At 43.7% G+C, this 15,566-nt stretch overlaps 1 protein-coding gene across 4 annotated transcripts in view; it reads right to left on the bottom strand.

Moving 5' to 3' along the window:
- TMEM154 (transmembrane protein 154) overlaps positions 1 to 1,369 on the bottom strand; it is a 51,163-nt gene extending 49,794 nt beyond the window's left edge. For all 4 annotated transcript variants that reach the window (XM_040472321.1, XM_040472311.1, XM_040472303.1 and 1 more), the window contains exon 1: positions 1,184 to 1,369. In XM_040472321.1, the coding sequence (XP_040328255.1) occupies positions 1,184 to 1,271 (88 nt within the window). In that variant the 5' untranslated portion in view covers positions 1,272 to 1,369. The remainder of the gene's footprint in view (positions 1 to 1,183) is intronic.
- Between the last annotated feature and the right edge of the window lie 14,197 nt (positions 1,370 to 15,566).

Here is a 15,566-nt window from a genome sequence, read left to right as displayed (position 1 = left end):
CCCCCCCCCCCCCCCCCCCCCCGCCATCCTATTTAAAGAATTGTAGCTTGAGAACTTCCTTTTGCTTGAAATACTGCTATACGCTAGAAGCAGGTAGTATCCCTTGACATAAACTATTGGCAATGAGTTTATTTACCCGAGGGCAAGTCAACAAAACTGTAAGAGGCAATTGAGGCTGATCGTGCTTTTGTTGTAGCAACTGTCAAGGGTATAAATCAATTGCTGCTCTTAGCTCAAGATACTGAGATTTAACATTTTGTCTTTTCCGATACCTTTGATTGGCTACAATCACATCACTTTTCAAAATAAAGTTTCATGGTACGCCTGGATGGCTCAGTCGGTTAAGCGTCCGACTTCGGCACAGGTCGTGATCTCACGTTTCATGAGTTTGAGCCCCGCGTCGGGCTCTGTGCTGACAGCTCAGAGCCTGGAGCCTGCTTCAGATTCTGTGTCTCCCTCTCTCTCTGCCCTTCCCCCCCTCATGCTCTGCCTCTCTCTCTCTCTCTCTCTCACACACACACACACACACACACACACTCTGATTTTAAAAAGATTTAATCTAAAGATTTAAAGAGATTAAATTTAAAAAAAACAATAAAGTTTCAGTAGTAACAATCAATGCAAAGAAAATATCCCCCAACGTAACAAGATCAAAGAAAAACAGATGAAAGACTTCTCTTGATAAGTTGGAATGGATGCCTGGTAACTCCTCAGATAATTTTGTTTACTTTTTTTTTTTTTTAACTTACTGTTTTTCTTTGGTATAATTTCTAGCCATATATTTCCATACCCAAGTTTTTCACAAGAGGTTTTAGGACTAGCAGATTTCTCAGCCCACCTTATTAAAAGTAAATTCATTATTTCTCTGTTTCAGCTGACTGAAATGTTCTTTTGCACGAACTGCCAAAAAGTTTATGGTTTTCTTAATATGCCCGTTAGAGCTGGTAAATTACAGGGACCCCACGTGAGTGAACTGGGGCAGGATTGGCCAGCTGCGGGGAAAGCCAGCCAAGTCCCCCCATCCCCACCCCCCCAAACTACAATTCTGATTTTCTCTCCTTCTTTCACAGAAAGGACTAGATTTTCTGGGTGTTCCCCTCCCCGGCAGAGTTCTGTAGCCCGGGGCACTCAACAAGCCTCGTAATCCTCCTTTCCCGGGGTGGAAAGCCGGGAGGTAGCTTACCCAGAGCCTGGCTGGTGGGAAGGAGCGCGATCGCCAGGGCAAAGACGAGGGCAGCCCCGGAAGCCTTCCTGTCAGCTCGCCCCGGCATGATGCTGTGCTGGGCTGCGCTGGGCTTCAGCCTCCCTGAAACCTGAACATTTCCTGTTTCCTGCTTGTTTGGGTTGGTGCTGACTTGAAGGAGAGGTGTTTGCCTGTTTTTTAGGAAGTGATGTAATTCTGCAGGAGCCTGTCAGACCAGCAAGGATTGCAAAAGAGAAGTTGCTCTGCAAGCACTGATTCAGTCAGTAACACCTCTCAAGCCCTTTTCAGTCCCGGCCCTGCCACGGGCCCCCATCTTTTGTAATTGTCTCTTAGAGAACAGTGTCGATTGCTCAGATGGCTTTTGGGATCTGGGACTGAGGGTCCTGGACCACAAGCATTCTCCATTTGTGATTTTACTCAATCCCCAGGTGAGAATCTGGGGCTGCCCAGAGTTTAGAGCAGCAGTATTCAGTAGAACTTTCTGAGATGCTGGAAATGCCCCAAATCTGCACTGTCCAGTGCAGTAGCCATTAGCTACATAGGCTATTGGGCACTTGAGATGAGACCAGTGCAAAATGAATTTGTAGTTTTCTCTTTATTAATTTAAATTAAAATAACTCGTGTAGCTGCTGTGTTGGACAGCTCAGGCCCAGAGAGCGGACGTACCTGTACCATCAGAAAATGACCGGGCCACCTCTCTGCAGCCAAGCACATCACCATTGCGGGGCCCTGAGTGCTGCCTCACTCCTAGGAAGAGAAAGGACAATGCTATCCACATGCCTGGATGTGCTCTGCTTCCCTAGAGAGAAAGGATTTTTACTGTTTGTTTTTATTTTTATATTTTTTTCTTTATAAAGCCTTAATTTTTTTAGAGCAGTTTGAGGTTCACAGCATAATTAAGAGGAAGGTACAGAAAGTTCCCATATAGCCCCAACCCCCACACATGCCCAGCCTCCCCCATGATCAACATCCTCCTAAAGTGGTACAGTTGTCACAACGAATGAACCTGCACTGATACATCGTAATCACCCCAAATCCATAGTTTACGTTCTCTCATGTGTTGCACATTCTATGGGTTCGGCAAACGTGTAAGGACATAAACCTACCATGATTGTATCCTCCAGAATCATTTCCCTGCCCTAAAAATTCTCCATGCTCCACCGACTCATCCCTCCTTCCACCCTAACCCCAGGCAACCACTGATCTTTTTACTGCCTCCGTAGTTTTGCCTTTCCCCAAATGGCACATGGTTGGAATCATACGGTATGTAGCCTTTTCAGATTGGCTTCCTTCACTTAGTAATAGGCATTTAAGGTTCCTCCGTGACTTTTCGTGGCGTGATAAGCTCATTCCTTTTTGGTGCTGAATAACGCTACATCGTCTGAATGTACCACACTTCTTAATTCATTCACCTACTGAAGGATGTCTTGGCTGCTTCTAAGTTTTGGCAATTACGAATAAAGCTGCCGGCAACGTCCGTGTGCAAGCACTTGTACAGACATGAGTTTTTAACCCCTTTGGGAAAATACCAAAGAGCTTGATGGCTGGATCTATGGTAAAAAAAAGAAGTGATCTTTTAAAGGGCCCCTTTCTGAAGCAGAATTTGCTCTGGTGGGGGAAGGGGGCCGGGAATCCGCATTCCACTTTTCTTCCTCCTTACATAACAATACATTTCTCAGAGGTTGTTAGCAACAGAATAGGACTGAGTTGGAGGAGTAGAAAGGGGGTGGAAACCCTGCCCAGTTGAAACAATGCAGGAAGGGGGTGTCTGTTTAGACCAGCCAGCTGGGGAGATTAGAGTGTTTTCGGTTTTTGTGTTCTAATGGAAGTGCTTCCCTTGGTTTGGGTTGAGGGCCTAACACTACGGAGTGAAATTCCATAATCGTGTTTGTGGAGATGCCAAGAAAGGCAGGCAGAGAGAGAGAGGCATTGGACACCCGTCCTGTGTCTAACCCCTGCCTGCAGGTACCATGCGTCACCCCCTTCCAGTCAGCTTCCTCTCCAGTGATCCCGTTGGTGTGAACACTCGCGGTAAATGGAATTGGGTTAGTGCGTTGCTGCTTTTCAGTGCCCTTCATTCTCATTCACAAGAAATGCGTTGGTGATTCATGAAATGTTCAGTTTGATAAAGGATTTACTGTATTCATTTTAATGTTTTAAACTGGCTTAAGTCAGCTGATAAAATATGCTTTTGCAGCTTAGGTGACAATACAGGACAAACAGCTGAAGAAAATAGGCAAGTTCAAAACTGGACGATTGATTGGAAAACAACAGGGAAAGACCTGGTAATCAGACTCTTCCTTGAGCAAGTGCGCAGGCCCTGCCCCCCCCCCCCCCCCCGCCCCTGACCACCACCACTAGCGCTGAGTCTGGTTGGCAGATATTCCTGTATTAGCAGCACATCCCTATCTGTGACAAGCGCGTGCAGGAGAGGAGGCCCAGGGCTCAGGGGGAGGGAAGGAGAGGGGAGGGGAGAGGGGAGGGGTTGCAGAGTCAGGTGTCTGTGGCTGGACCACAGACTCTTCTCTGCAGTTTTCTATGGAGCCCCACAGCACCGCCAGGTAGCTCCTCGCAAGTTTTCCCAGGGTGCCCTGCTTTGCTCCTGAGCAGAGCAACACTACATCAGTTAGAATGATGTGCAAAATAAACTGAGGCCTTGGAGAAAGCCTGCACAACCATGTCATTTTCTTTTGACCCTTGTGCTCTCTAAGAACCTTAGCGTGATTAAGCTTATCTTAAGGGTGGAAAATCACCATCACCGATCAGAAAATTGTAGCACCTCAGTAATCTCTGTGCTGCAGTTAAAATCACAGGGATACCGAGTGCTAGGTAAGGGCTATTTACCTCTGTTTGTTCTACTTTTACTAACCGCTAATTTGGGCAAGAGGCTGCCTGGCCTCAGATTAAATCCTGATAAGCTTGTAACAGGAAGTCAGGGGCCCAGTCACAACCACAAGATTCGGGGGAGACTCTAGAGGGAATACAGGCCCATAGGCAGGCACACGACCTCATCTTGGGGCTGCCATTGGCTTTCAACGATGAGAGGAGAAAGGGAAGAAAGGAAGGAAGGATGATGGCTGGGAAATGCAGTGAGACCTTGTCATGCTCAGAAGGGCAGGGGAGGAAACTGGTTACAGGTTCTGGGGACTCTATTACTTCCCCCCAAAGTTTGGCTGTTATAATCAAGTGTCTGTATTACAGAAGTGACAGTCATCCAAATCCTCGTCCCTCCCTTCCTGCCTCCTCCCTGCCCACCCCTCCCTCCCCATTGGCCCTGAAAGGAGGGACATCCAGGGAACAAACCAAAAAGTGATAAGATCTCACAGTGAGTGCAGGCTCCCCCTGTATAATTCTCCTTCCTCCACAACCTTGCCATTCTCAACACACACAGATGCACACACACACACACACACACACACACACACACACATGCTCACATACACATGCTTACACACTCCCGCACACTTATCCAAATGAGAACAAGCAGACACTGTTTATTCCGAACTTGCTGTAGCAAAGGAGTCGTCCACCATCACTTGCGTTTTGGCCAAGACACAAAGGCAGTTAGAGGAGTAGGAAAACTTGATGGCGGACAGAAAAGAGAAGGCTTCGAGTATGCCCTTAGAGGAGGATGTTGACCTGAGGAACTAGAATCGAGTTCTAATTACTGGCTCTGGTGTCTGGTTAGGGGTCCATATTTGGCTCTTCCAACTAGGAAAAAGAATAAAGGTAGGGCCTGTTGTTATGGACCAGTTACTAGAGATAGGGTCTGACTTGTACAAATTTGATTTATAGCAGTCTGGGTTCCTGAGTTGTTTGCTCCAGACAGTGGGTTACAGTCTTATTATTACATATATGGTCTGGCCTTTGTCCATCTATATATTGTCTCTCAACACACCCACATGCATACTCACACAAAACATCCACCCACACTGAGACACATGCACACACTTTCTGAAGCTTTTTTCTCTGTCTAAATGCTAGATGGTGGTAGCTGATGACTCTTCAGTGCTTGCTTAACAAGAAGGCCGGATCTCAGACATGGTAGTAGGAAGAGTAGGGGGGCTCATGCAGGAGCCCCCATGCAGATAAGTGGGCAGGGCAGGGCTGGGGCAGGATTAAACTGAGCCCCAGAATGTGCAGAGAAACTACGGCGAGGAGAGGGGCTGGCGGCAATTCTGTTGTATCTTGGTGAGCTTGGACTGCCATACAAGATACCATAGATCGGGTGGCTCAAACAACATTTACAGTTGACCTTTGAAAAACACAGGGGTTAGGGGCACCGACCCTTCACATAGTCAAAAATCCAGTATAACTTTGACTCCCCCAAAACTTAACTACTCATAGCCTACCGTTGACCAGAATCCTTACGAATAACGCAAATAGTCCGTCCATTCACGCAAATTTTGTGTATGTATTATAGACTGAATTCTTACACTAAAGGAAGCTGGGGAAAAGAAAATGTTATTAAGAGAATCCTAAGGCAGAGAGTACACTGACAGTGCTATACCATATCAAAGAAAATCTGTGTATAAATAGACCCATGCAGTTCAAACCCATGCTGTTCAAGGGTCAACTGTATTTTCTCATAGTTCTGGAAACTGAAAGTCCAAGATCAGGATGCCCACATGGTCATGTTCTCAGGAGACCCTTTACCTGGTTTATAGATCACTGCCTTCTTGCTGTGTCCTCACATGGCATTGAAAACTCCCTGGTGTCCCTTATGAGAGACTAATCTCATCACGAGGGCCTCACCCTCACGACCCCATCAAACCTTAGCACCTCCCAAAGGCCCCACCTCCAAATACCATCATATTGGCAGGGGAGGGCTCCAACATCTGAACTGGGGGGAGACAAAAATATTCAGTCAGTAGCACACTGTCTTTGAAGCTGGTCCATCCTGACCGAGTGCCCATCTGCACTTGTCAGAACCCTCAGTGGTCTCTGTCCCTGAATTCAGGCTGCTGCTGACTCTGGTAACACCCTCTTCAACTGGTCACTCAGAGAAGCTGCTGCAACATTTGGAGAATCCTAGGGCCTCCCACCATAGGCCTCAGCTTGCCCCTGCTCTGTGACAGAGTCTCCAGGATCTGGGCAGATGGCCTTGTCACCAAAAACGAAACTGAGAAAGACTGTGGTTAGGAACAGAAGTGGCGATTAGCATGTGGGACGCAGTGCCGATCTCGGGTCTGGAGGGCCCTTGGGGGAGCACCTGAGGAGAAGAGGCTGACCGGTCCAGGGACCCAGAGGCCATCCTCTAACTGACCAGAGTCTCCCTGGGGGCAGAAGACCTTTCTGTCTTGTTCTCCAGTCTATCCCCAGCATTTAGGGCAGTGCCTAATATTTTTTTTGAATGAACAAATGAAGAGCAGGTAGATTAAAAAAATTCCTTTTATAGCACTATTTTTTTTTAAGTGGGTGGAAAGAGGAACCTACATTGGAATTATTTGGGTGGGCTTGTTTATTTGAGAGTCCTGGACCCCACCTCAGAACTACTGAGTCAGAATCTCTGGAGCTCAGGTCTACAACTCTGCATGTTTAATGATGTTTGAGGGGATTTTTACACATGCTAAAACTCAAGAATCACTATTCTAGAGTTTCGTTTTTAGGTCCTGGAACGGTATTTCCCCATTCTCACATAGTAAGAAATAAATAGTACTTATATTTTGTTCCCCTTTTTGCCTTGTTTGCCAGGAAGCCTGGAATTAAAAGTAAAGCTTGACTGTGTAACTTTCCTTAGCCCAGCTTCCCTTACCACTTCCAGGAACATTTATTTCCCTGCTAATGCAACTCATCTTTCAGGACATCTTTGGGAGATACCTCCACTAGGGAGCCCTCCCAGAAGTCTCTCTCCTGCCTCCCGCACAGCTAAGGGCCCTTCCTCTGTCCCCAGCCCCACCGCGTTGGTCAGAATAGACCCAGAAGATCTGAGAAAGTCCTCCCCACATGACTGCCCCAGTCTTACTCATCGGGGGCCTCCCACACCTGTTAAAAGGAGCTCAGCTTCCTCCACTGCTGCTTCATTTTTGATCAAATCATATCTCAATAACTTTTTTTTCTAAGTTCCGTCAAGTAATTTTTAAGTTAGGCATATGTCATTAGCAAATACGTAGTATCTGCACCATCCACTTCAGAATGATAAATGCTTTGCCTTTTATTGGTTTTCGTGTTTCATTTGACTTCCTAGATTCAGCTGATGGTGTCCGGCCCAATTGAACCCTCAGCACCAAGGCTGAAGCACTAGAACATATAAAGGCAGAGAGGTTTCGGGGAAATTGCAAATCAGAATAAGAAAGAAATAAGGAGAAGGGCGCCTGGGTGGCGCAGTCGGTTAAGCGTCCGACTTCGGCCAGGTCACGATCTCGCGGTCCGTGAGTTCAAGCCCTGCGTCGGGCTCTGGGCTGATGGCTCAGAGCCTGGAGCCTGTTTCCGATTCTGTGTCTCCCCCTCTCTCTGCCCCTCCCCCGTTCATGCTCTGTCTCTCTCTGTCTCAAAGGTGAATAAACGTTAAAAAATAAATAAATAAATAAATAAGAAAGAAATAAGGAGAAACAACTGTGCAGAGCCTGCTTGGGATTCCCTCTCTCCCTCTCTCTCTCTGCGTCCCTTCCTAGCTCGCACTCTCTCTCTCTCAAAATAAATAAATAAGCTTAAAAAAAATAAAAAGTAAATAAAACAGCGGCGTTGACTAGATAGCCTCTACAGCACGAGTACCCACATACTTACTATGAGGCTGTGAGATTCTTTGGGGGGCAAGCTCACATAAACATCTTCAGAGGAGAGCTGGCCCTCTGCTTCCAAAGACAGGACCTGTTTACATAGAGCCCAGCCAGGTTCTCAAGACTTTTCTTCAACACCGAGCTTCAGAAATGCAGGCATGTATTTACAGCAACGTGACAGCACCGGGCTGAATGAGAATGGAGGGCAGGGGACTCCCAGAGCTGCCTGACAGCTGACAATCTGGAACAGAGCAGCCATAAACATGGTGGGCTGGACAAGCATGGCGGCTGTGGAACAGGGGCAGGAGGAAGGGAATAGGCAGGCTAGGGCACCGAAAACAAAAGAGGATGTGTGTCCTTCACTGTTTGGGAAAGCAGCAGGCTCAAAGCTCATTTAAAGACAGGAACAAGAGTCTTCAAAGTCTGCAGTTATGATCACATCAGCTTATAAACACACAGGGGCACCGGGCACTGCTGTCAGTTACCATGTTCCATTGCCCAAAGGTCAGCAGCGGCTCCACTGCGTGGGAAGACGTCACTTACCTATGTATGTCATAATTCTCTGAATTATAGAAATTATGTCCACGCCCTTGTTACTTGGCAGTTCTTCCACTCAAATAGGCAGCATTTGTTTTCCTGCCTTAGTGATGTTGGGTCGGGCCATGTATCACTTGCTCTGACCAGTGAAATATGGGGGGAGGAGGAGAGAGTATGCCGGGTGTGAGCAAAGTTCTTTAAGAGCCATCACATAATCTGGCTTGCCTCCTTGCATTTCTGTGATCTGAGATCACAAGCCCCATAATGTGAAGCAGACCTCAACAAGGTCAGAAACCTGGAATCCAGCCTTGCTCAACCAAACCTCAGCTGACTTACAGACCCATGGGTATGAAAATGAATGTCTATGATTATAAGCTACGGGGAGATTTAGGATTGCAGCAATAGCTGACCGGTGGATCTCTTAAGACTCTTCTTTCACAAGTTGTAAACCTGAGTGGAAAAAATCACAGAAGAAAATAAGAGCCATTTTTGGCAAAGCCATGAAGTTTTGCATAACGTGGCTATCGCACCACAGTGTCGACGGTAAAGCGAGGGCGGTTCACACGCAACTCGCCACTGCCATCTTATTGCTTCCTCCTTCAAGGGCCACTGCTCAGTCCGGAGCCAGCAAATATACATGGCTGAGTCATGCTGTGTTACCACTCATGGCATTTCTGGATTTGAGTCCCTGAACAGCTGTACTCGAAACGTTGTCCATGGCAATGCTTATTGGAGAGGAAGCATATTGATAGGACCTGCAGCCTTTTAGCTCTACCCATGACCTTTATCACAACATATGTAGATTCTATAATTTAGACAATCTCTTTCTGCCCTAAGTGACCATTGGCTTCTGGTAAGCAGGAACCATGTGTGAGTTAACTTGAAGACTTCCCGTAGCTCAAAGCTCTGTCCCACAAGAGAGCCTAAAACCAATTAACACATGCTGAATGAACACAGGAATTAAAGAATCTAAAAACGGCCCTTTTTCAAATGGGATTTTAAAAATCTCTTTTATGCCTTTGTAAATGGTCACAAGTTACTAAATCAGAAACAAGATAATTCTCGCTTTCTCCCTGCCAGGAGTTTAAATTCATGAAACTTCACAAGGGAGAATATTTACTCCCCAGTGCACACGCTGCCTAAATTTTCCTCCTCTGGTGGAGTTATTTTTTCCCATTGCATAAAACTGTTCTCCATCCTCAGGGTAGTGTTTTGTTCTGTTTTGTTTCGCAAAACACATTGCCTCTTTTTTGGGAAAAAAAAAAAATCAAACACAATAGAATAGAGGTTTTCATGTTTGCGTTTTTGTATTTGAACACCTGAAAGCTGTATCTGGAGGTTTGTTTGGGTTGATCGGAAGGCGTTTGGCTTGCTCAGGGAAGGGCCATCTCGTGTGGTTGGAAAGTGGAGTGTAATGTTGGAAAGGAAGGCAGGGACAAAGTCCTGGAGGAATGGAACTGGATGCCTTGGCAATGAAATAGCGGTATGGTTTGCCGGGTGGTCTAGAAAGTCCACCCCATGAAAAACATTTTCTTTTAAATAACATTTATTCCCCTGCCCATGTTCAAAAAAGGATCTGCATTTAAAAGCATTGCATTGATGTCGGTGGGTTTTCGCTGAGGACTGGGTGGCTTGCTACAATTTGGATGAAACAAGTTACTGAGGAATTGGAGGCACATAAAAATAGGATCTTGCACAGCTGTCCTTTTGGGTGCAATCTAAATACACGGCAAGTGAAGTCATAGCCCGAATACTCGTATAAGTAGCCGTCATCTGACACTTACCCAAATAGGTTTATTACTACAATTCTAAATTCCAATGAATCAAAATAGGCTACAGTGTGTCCCCAGGATATCTAGTGTCATTTACATTTGCTAACTCTGGAATAGAGATCATCACCCTCAGAAGCACTAAAAAAGAAAACGCTTATTTACTTATGGCACCCCACTGGGCCGTACACCAAATAAATTTCTGCCTTTTACTTACTTACCGTTCTTATATTAATATAACGCTTTAATATTTTAAAGTCATATACACTCACTGTATATACACTCACTGTAGAAACATGAGAAAATGCAGGTCAGTAGATGGCAGAAAATAAAAGCGTCACCCATTTTTTCTTTCCAGAGCTTTTTTTTTTTAAGGAATAAGAAAAGGCAAGAAAAGAAAAGAAAAGAAAGAAAAATTATTTTTTCAAAGAATAATTCTGAAATCACACTTGTGTTTTCCCATTTAAAAATAAAAATGTTCCTGGAAAACAGTATAGTTAAAAATAGAACTACCCTGCGATCCAGCAATCGCACTACTCAAAAATACTAATTCAAAGCACACAGGTACCCCAATGTTTATAGCAGCATTATCAATGATAGCCAAAGTATAGAAGAAGCCCACATGACCATCGACTGATGAATAGATAAAGAAGATGTGATATGAATATAATGGAAAATCAGCCATCAAAAAGAAGGAAATCTTGCCATTTGCCACAATGTGGATGGGGCTAGAGAGTATTATGCTAAGTGAAATACGTCAGTCAGAGAAAGACAGATATCATATGATTTCACTCATATGTGGAATTTAAAAAACACAACAGTTGAATACAAAGGCGGGGAGAAAGGGAAACCAGGAAACAGACTCTAAACTATAGAGAACACACTGAGATTTACCGGAGGGAAGTGGAGTGGTGGGGGTGGGGGGAATAGGTTAAATGAGTAATGGGTGTGAAGGAGGGCACTTGTGATGAGCACTGGGTTTTGTATGTAAGTGATGAATCACTAAATTCTACACCTGAAACTAATGTTATTACAGAGTATGTTAATTGGAATTTAAATGAAAACTTGAAAAATTTTCCATTTAACTAAGTAGAGGAACCTAGTCTACCTTCCAGGTAACTCTTTTTATTCTTGAAGTTTATGCCAGTATGATACTGTAAGTAGTATTTGACTGTAAGGGGGGGGGGAATGACAACATAGCCTTATACATTGTTTTTATCTTAACTAGTTAATTTAATATTTCTAAATATTGTTAGTCCTTTAGAAATTCTGACACTGGGGATTGATTGTTTGTTCCTATAGAGCACATTTTGGTTTTAACCCTGATAACTTACTTTCCTTTTCTTTTCCTCAAAAGAAGTTAAGAATAATTGCTGATTTTATTTTATTTGTTCATTTATTTTGAGAGACAGACAGCATGAGTAGGGGAAGAGCAGAGAGAGAGGGAGAGCAGAATCCCAAGCAGGCTCCGTACTATCAGCACAGAGCCCGAGGCAGGGCTTGAACTCACAAACCATGAGATCATGACCTGAGCCAAAATCAAGAGTTGTATACTTAACCGACCGAGCCACCCAGATGCCCCAAGAATCATTAATGATTTTGGAAGAAAGACTTGGATTCTGTTTTACTTCATTCTTCTGATCTGAAAAGGTAGAAGTCATTAACAGCTCTCTAAAACATGGAAAACGGGTCACACAGTGAAGGCATTACAACAATGAATAAAGATAGAGGTTCTGGAGTTATGTTCTAAATCACCCTTTTAAACCCTTTAAGCATGCTAGTCATGGTGCCTTTCATTCCTAACTTCTTAGAGTTTCAAGGAAGATATATCAGGGTATTTTATTGTCTTGCGGTATTTATTGGCTGACCGAAGGTGGCACTTGACCCAAAGCTGTCTAGTGATCACAGAGTGGTGGGCCTGAGGGCTTTTACCTATAAAGGTGATAATAAGCTAATATAAATATGTCCCTCTGAAATCTGAAAGAATTTCTGGCCCTTTGGCAGTTGGTTAGTGGAAGGAGAAGGGTAGAACTCACAAACATAAGAGGAGAGACCTACGTGGGTCAGATAACCTGGAGGCAAGGAGAGGATACGCCCAGAACTATGAGATGTGAGAGGTCCATCCACACACATCCTTACAATAAAACCTCTGTCTTTAAAGGTGGTCAGATGTCCTGTTTTTGTTTTGAACAACCAAAACCCATATATGCTTATTTTCATTTTAGTTCCAAGTGATTAGCATAAGTTTGATACAAAGTAAGTCTTAATATTTATGGAAATGAAATAATTAATTTGTTCTCTCAGAGTTGTATCAGAGACCTTGGAAAAACTCTGCATAAAATGTCATGATTCCAAAAGACAATATCAAGATAATTGGAAGGCAAGACCCAGACCGGGAGAAAATATTTGCAAAAGACACATCTGATAAAGGACTATAATCCAAAATATACAAAGAACTCACTAAAACAGCAATAAAAAAGCAAACAACCTGATTGAACAATGGGCCAAAGACCTTGACAGACCTTCACCAAAGAAGATATACAGATGGAAATGAGACATGTGAAAAGATGCCCTACATCATATATCATCAGGGGAAATGTAAATTAAAACAACATATCTTATCAGAATGCCCCAAATCTGGAATGCTGACAACAGCAAGCACTGGTGAGGGATATGGAGCAAGAGAAATTTTTACTTATTGCTGGTGGGAATGCAAAATGGTGCAGCCTCTTTCAAAGACAGTTTGGCAGTTTCTTATAAAACGAAATAATCTCTTACCATACAATGTAGCAATTATGCTTTTTGGTGTTTACCCAAAAGAGTTGAAAATTTATGTCCACACAAAAACCTCCTACACATGAATGTTTGAAACATCTTTGTTCATAATTGCCAAAACTTGGGAGCAATCAAGATGTCCTTCAGTCAGTGAGTAGATAAATTACCTGTGGTACATCTAGACAATGGAATATTATTCAGTGCTAAAAAGAGATGAGCTATTGGGGCGCCTGGGTGGCCCAGTCAGTTAAGCATCTGGCTCTTGTTTCGGCTCAGGTCATGATATCCCGGTCCGTGAGATGGAGCCCCATGGCTTGGCTCTTCTCTGACAGCATGGAGCCTGCTTGGGATTCTCTCTCTCTCCCTCTCTTTCTACCTCTCCCCTGCTCACACTCTCTCTCTCAAAATAAATAAATAAATAACCATATTTAAAAAAAATGAACTATTGTGCCATGAAAAGACAGGGAGAAAACATAAATGCATATTACTAAGTGAAAGAAACCAATCTGAAAAGGCTACATATTGTATTATTCCAACCGATGGGCCATTCTGGAAAAGGCAAAACTATGGAGACAGTAAAAAGATAAATAGTTCCCAGGGGTTGGGTGAGGGAGGGATAAACAGGCAGAGTACGAGGATTTTTAGGGCAGTGAAATTAACTTTGTGTGATATCCACTGTCATGGTGGATTTACATTGTACGCTTGTCCAAATAACACCAAAGGTGAACTCTGATGTAAACTTTTGGAAAGTGTCAGTGTAGCTTCCTCAACTGTAACAAATACACCACTTTGGTGGAAGATGTTTTAATGGGGAAAGCTATATATATGGGGGGGAAGGGGTATATGGTTAATCTCTGCACCTTAATTTTGCTGTGAACCTAAAATTGCTCTTTAAAAAATGAAGCATTTTTTTAAACAAAAAAATATCGTGATCCCTGATCTCAAGAAATTTAAGATGTATCCACAAATATCTGCAAACAAATAAAAATAGAGTGATCTTAAGATGGTTAAAATAACATGTATCACGTAGGATGCTTTGGGCTTCAAGAAAAAGACGACCTAATTTAAAATGGCTTAAACAAGGAGAATCTCACGTGACAAAAAGTCTGGAAACAAAGTGGGTCCAGAGTTAGTTCAGGGGCTCAAGGACATCATCAAGGTCCTGGTTTCCTGCCACCTTTCCGCTCTGCTATCTTCAGGGGATTGACTTTGGTCTTGAGGCTTGTTCCCTCACAGACGCTACATGGCTATTCCTTCTCTAAGGATCAAACCTTCACACAACAGTCTGAAGTCTGGCACAAAGAACGTTCTTGGTTCCTCTTTCAAGGAAAACTTTCCCAGGGCCCCCCAGCTGACTTCCCTTCACATTGCCATTTTTATGCTAGTCACTGGCAAAGGAAGTAGAATTACCTTTCTTGGGTTGGTCTAATTAAGAGTCACCCCTGATAACACTGTCTTACATAAATGAAATTTGCTAAGATGGTAGAATTTAAAAGTCCTCCACATATACACATATAAAAGATAAACATGTGAGGTGATGGGTGTGTTAATTAACTAGATGGGAAAAACCTTTTCATAGTGTATATGTGCATCAAATCATCATGATGTCCACTTTATCTTACAATATCATTTGTCAATTACAGTTTTTTTAAATATATTTGCCAGTCACTTTTTTTTTTAGAGTTTATTTATTTATCTTGAGAGAGAGAGAGAGAGCACAAGCAGGGGAGGAGGAGAGAGAGAGACAGAGGGAGAGATAGAACCCCAAACAGGCTCCACGCTGTCAGCATAGAGCCCAACATGGGGCTCAAACTCACAAACTACGAGATCATGACCTGAGCCAAAACCAAGAGTTGGATGCTTAATCAACTGAGCCACCCAGGTGCCCCATAAATTACATCTTAATGAAGCTGAAAAAAAGATCACCCCTGAGACTTTAGAGGCTCTCATGAGGCCGATGACCACTCAACACCTCAACAAAACTGGGGCGGGGCTAACAGGAAAGGGGGATATAAAACGACCCTTGAGTGGGCAACTAACAGTCTGTTACGTGAGCCAAAAGGGCAAAAACAAACAAACAAACAAAGATAGATGATGATAGATACATAGATAGATAGATAAAATGAAGTGTAAGTTAAAGGCAGTAAGAAAAATCTAAATAAACTATAAGAAAAAATCAAGTGTAGCATAGTTTAATGGGAAGAGGGAAACAAAAGCTGAGGAAAATTAAGATCTAGCTAAACACTAAATCCAGAGAACCAAAATACTTAAAGGATGAAAGGAGAAAATAAGACAGTTCTCAAAGTATGGTTCTTGGAGAGGCAGCACCAGGGTAACCTGGGGACTTGTTGGAAATGCAAATGACTGGGCTCCTCCCCAGGGCTCCTGAATCACAAACTCCTGGAGTGGGGCCCAGCAATCTGTTTTTTTTTTTTTTTTTAACTATGAAATTTATTGTCAAATTGGTTTCCATACAACACCCAGTGCTCATCCCAACAGGTGCCCTCCTCAATACCCATCACCCACCCTCCCCTCCCTCCCACCCCCCATCAACCCTCAGTT

This window comes from Herpailurus yagouaroundi, unplaced genomic scaffold (genome assembly GCF_014898765.1).
Source record: "Herpailurus yagouaroundi ecotype Mexico unplaced genomic scaffold, PumYag 28, whole genome shotgun sequence".
Classification (NCBI taxonomy): Eukaryota; Metazoa; Chordata; class Mammalia; order Carnivora; family Felidae; genus Herpailurus; species Herpailurus yagouaroundi.
Note: the sequence above shows the minus strand (reverse complement) of the source record. Positions and strands in the feature narration are given on the sequence as shown.